General features: G+C 54.1%; 1 protein-coding gene across 2 annotated transcripts in view; it reads right to left on the reverse strand.

Annotated features, from left to right (window-relative positions):
• Nucleotides 1-4,080, reverse strand: part of PIK3AP1 (phosphoinositide-3-kinase adaptor protein 1) — a 129,880-nt gene extending 125,800 nt beyond the window's left edge. For both annotated transcript variants that reach the window (XM_014591179.2, XM_006157331.3), the window contains exon 1: nucleotides 4,036-4,080. In XM_014591179.2, the coding sequence (XP_014446665.1) occupies nucleotides 4,036-4,069 (34 nt within the window). In that variant the 5' untranslated portion in view covers nucleotides 4,070-4,080. The remainder of the gene's footprint in view (nucleotides 1-4,035) is intronic.
• Between the last annotated feature and the right edge of the window lie 9 nt (nucleotides 4,081-4,089).

The raw sequence follows: 4,089 nt of genomic DNA on the forward strand, positions 1-4,089 counted from the left end.
AGATCACAAAAAATATTAAAAGCCCTTTCTAGGCTGCCAGTCCTGTAAGTTCAGGAATGGTAGAAGGAGCTAGAGATAAGAGGAACCCTGGAGAGAGGGGCAGGAAAGGGTACCAGAGCTTTTTCAACTGCTTGGTGTCTAACACATTATTTTAAATCGTTCTAGCCTTCGCCAGCCACAGACTTGGCTGCTTGGGAAAGCCTTTTCAAAAAAAAAATGTTATTTTTTAAAATTACTTACTTATTTAATTTATTATTATTATTATCTATTTATTTGCTATAGGGCACGTGTGCTCAGCAAATTGAGAGAGAGAGTATGTGAAAGTGAGAAAGCAAGCTGCCAGGTCCAGGCCTCGAACCACAGTCAACAATGTGGGAGTCCAACAACCTAACCACCCTGCCACCTGCTGCCTCAGGAAAGTGTCTTATGATCTATCTGTCTCTCTCACTCATGTGTAAATACTTAAGACGCCATCAGGAGCCTAGAGAATATTCCAGAATATTCTCTGAGTACTTCATTATATCTTGCTACTCAAAGTTCTTTCAAAGGACAGGGAGTCAAGATTCTCCTACATTGCAATAAGCAAGCATGTCCGTCAGAAAACACATCATTAATACTTAGGCTTCGCTGGAAGGGAACTTAAAAAGACCAGGGGACTAAGCATAAAGAGGAGCTCAGTACCGACACAGGCTCATTAGATGACCCTGGAAACTGAACTGCGGTGGGAGTGCGAGAAGGAAGACCATCACCGAAGATCACACGCCGGGGGACCCCATTCCCGTCAAAGCCCAGGGCAGGGAAACCTAGACAAAGGCGATCTTAGGGCCGGGGGCGGGCGGCGACGGAAACCGAGATCCTTTCTGAAGAGATGGAAGGTCTGAGAACTGACTGGACTAGCTGGCGCCTATCAGTGGAGCACTAACCCCGCTGACCTCAGCACTGGGGGCATTTGAACCGCACCGAAAAGGCGGGTAAGAGAGGACCCTGCAGAAGGGAAGCCTGGATGGGCCCGCAGCATCTGGCCGAGAGGCTCTGCCCTCACCACTGTGACCTATCCCCTGGGCCCTTGTATCCCCAGACCTCGAGGAGCCCCAGGGACACCAAAGGCCCAACTCCCACTTGCAGCACCTGAGTGGTGTCTCACCGCAAAGGATGCTGACGGTGAGAGGGTTTGAAAGCTCTAACCATTACAGACATCTGCAGAGGCCACCTGGAGAGCCCATAAATAGTCAGGGCTCAGCCCCCGCCAGCCCCACCTGCCCCAGCTCGCCCTCGGCCCTCCAGCCCCGCCCCCTGGAGAGATGCACTTAGCACATGGGGCAAGAACGGTTCTCCACGGCCCTCCTGGTCTGCAGTTTCTTGGACTCAGCAGCCCGGGTCTGCTCTCAGCCAGAGGAGAAAGTGGGAGGTTCGCTGGCTCATCCTCTGCGCGTCTCCTCCCCTGTCGCCCACCTGGCCTCTCGGGCTGACTCTCTGCTCCTAAATTATGGAGCACTCGCCGACTGCCTGGAGCAGTCTTCCTAAAATACGGAGCACTAGCCGACTGCCTGGAGCACTCTTCCTAAAATACGGAGCACTCACCAACTGCCTGGAGCACTCTTCCTAAAACATGGAGCACTCCCCAACTGCCTGGAGCAGTCTTCCTAAAACATGGAGCACTGGCCGACTACCTGGAGCACTCTTCCTAAAATACGGAGCACTCGCCAACTGCCTGGAGCAGTCTTCCTAAAACATGGAGCATTTGCCGACTGCCTGGAGCAGTCTTTCTAAAATACGGAGAGCTCGCCAACTGCCTGGAGCAGTCTTCCTAAACCGCTGAGCACTAGCTGACTGCCTGGAGCACTCTTCCTAAAATACGGAGAGCTCGCCAACTGCCTGGAGCAGTCTTCCCCACTGCAGAGGGACCCTCCCTCTCCTTCAGGTCTTGGCTCACAAGTGCTTTCTCCTCAAGGCCTAAGCTGGCCACCTCATTTAAAATTTTAACCCCAGGGGCCGGCAGGGACTGGACTCCCACAGGGCCGACTGTGGTCTAAGTCCTGGACCTGGCTTGCTTTCTTACTTTCCCTCTCTCTTCTTCTGTCTCTCTTTGGTCAAATTTAGAAATAAGAATGATATGGGCCCAGCAGGTGGCATGGTGGTTAAGGGTGCTGGACTCCCACATGGCTAACCACAGTTTGAATCCCAAGCTTGGCAGCTTGCTTTCTCACTTTCCCCCCCTCAAAAAAGGTCAAAGTAAAATAAATAAATAAATAAATAAATAAATAAATAAATAAAGTTAAATAAATAATTCTTAATAATAATGACAAATTAAATTTAAAAATAAGTAAGTTTTTAAAAAGTTCTAACCCCAGTCCTGCTACCAACAGATGGCATAATGGTTACACTGCTGCACTCCCACATGGCTGACTGTGATTCGAGTCCTAGACCCAGTGGGTTGAAACTCACACGAGGAGCATGTGCGTGTGTGCCCAAAATCCCGAGAAGAGAAGGGACTGCGACGTGGCCATCCCCAGGAGGTGATTTCTCACTTTCTGTCTCTCTGTCTCTCTCTCCGGCGAGCACATGCACTCTATTGCAAAACATCTCTCTAAAAACAATCATTCTAACCCTAGCCCGCCTTGTGCCTCTCCTGTTTTTCCATAGCACAAATCATACCCGGTCTTTCCCTCACGAGCTTATTTCCTGTCTGGCTGCCCCTCCAGCTCTTGTTTTATTTTATTGTTTTATTTACTGAATGTCCATCCAACACCTAGAACAGTGCCTGGAAACAGGAAGCATGCAGTCAACACCTGACAAACGAATCCATTCCCTCCAGACAACTCCTGCCGGTGAACTGTGAGCAGCAAGTCCGACCACGGGCGCCGAACTCACAGCGCAGTTTCCTCTAACGTCCACAGCCGGGGAGACAGCCGCAAGGCTGAGACTGTGAGACTACCTACCTTACTACCCCGCCACACACGACTGCATCGCCAAATCTAACAGGGCTGTCACCAGCGGCCTTTCCACCCCTGCTTCCAAAGTGCCACTGCAGGGGTGGGAGGGGGGACCTGCCAGGGCCTGGGAGGGCTGGCCTTCACTCCCTCACCTGCTCACATCCTCCGGAACCGTTCCTCCGGGCCGGCTGGATTTCCTTGGCTAAGAGGCTCCGGCATCCCGTTGCCCAGGCTCTCTCTACTCCAGCTTCATAGGTAGGCTGGGACATACAAGCAAGCCCGTCTACAGAAACGGTCCCTCGCTCACTGTGTGCCTTCACGAGACCACCCACTGGAGAGCAGGAGCTGGTGTCCCAGCCCCCGGGCATAGCGCCCCATTGGAGCGCGCAGTTAGGGCTCTCCTGCTTGTCACTGGCCTGTGGTTTGTCCTGGATGTCAAATGTACACCCCCGTGAACCAGAAGGAACCCAAAACGGGCCGGAAAGGCCTCCTGGCACGTTTTAACCCAGTGACCGTCAACGTTCCCCAACCTCCAAATTTTGCAAAGGACACAGGAAAAGAAAAGCTAAAGGAGTCGTGTTTCTAGACTCCTAGCAAAATTCCAACCAGAAACCCAGAAAGGCCTGGGTGGGCGAAGCAGGGGGCTTGGAAAGCCGGCCCAGGATTCGCCCCTGGCCGTCCCGAGCGCCCCCTGTTGGTCGGATGAGGCGTTAAGAGGCTTTGGCCGGCGCAGGGAATCCGCCCCCCACCTTCTTTAGACCCAACTCGCGGCTCAGAGAGTCGGAGGAACAGAAGAGAAGAACCCCAGAAACTAAGAGACGAACTCCAGAAACTCCAAGGGCCAGAGGCAGAGACTAGACGGGGGACGGGAGAGGGTCAGGCAGCGACTTTGGATAGTCGCGCAACAGCTGGGAAGGGGGACGCGGGGAAGTCGGCGGCAGGGGTCAGAGAACGGAGCGGCGGGCGCACAAGGTGCCTGCGATCGGGACGCAGGAGGGGCGAAGGGAGCGCCCCGAGGGGCGCGGGTGACCGAGAGCGCGGCACTGGGAAAGCGGCGCGCGGTGGACGTCTCCGGAGGGCTCCGGGCGCCGTGCCTACCCACCTGAGGCTGCCATGCCGCCGGGCGCCGCTCCCATCCCCGGCTTGGGGGGCGCAC

This window comes from Tupaia chinensis, unplaced genomic scaffold (assembly GCF_000334495.1).
Source record: "Tupaia chinensis unplaced genomic scaffold, TupChi_1.0 Scaffold000539_1, whole genome shotgun sequence".
Classification (NCBI taxonomy): Eukaryota; Metazoa; Chordata; class Mammalia; order Scandentia; family Tupaiidae; genus Tupaia; species Tupaia belangeri.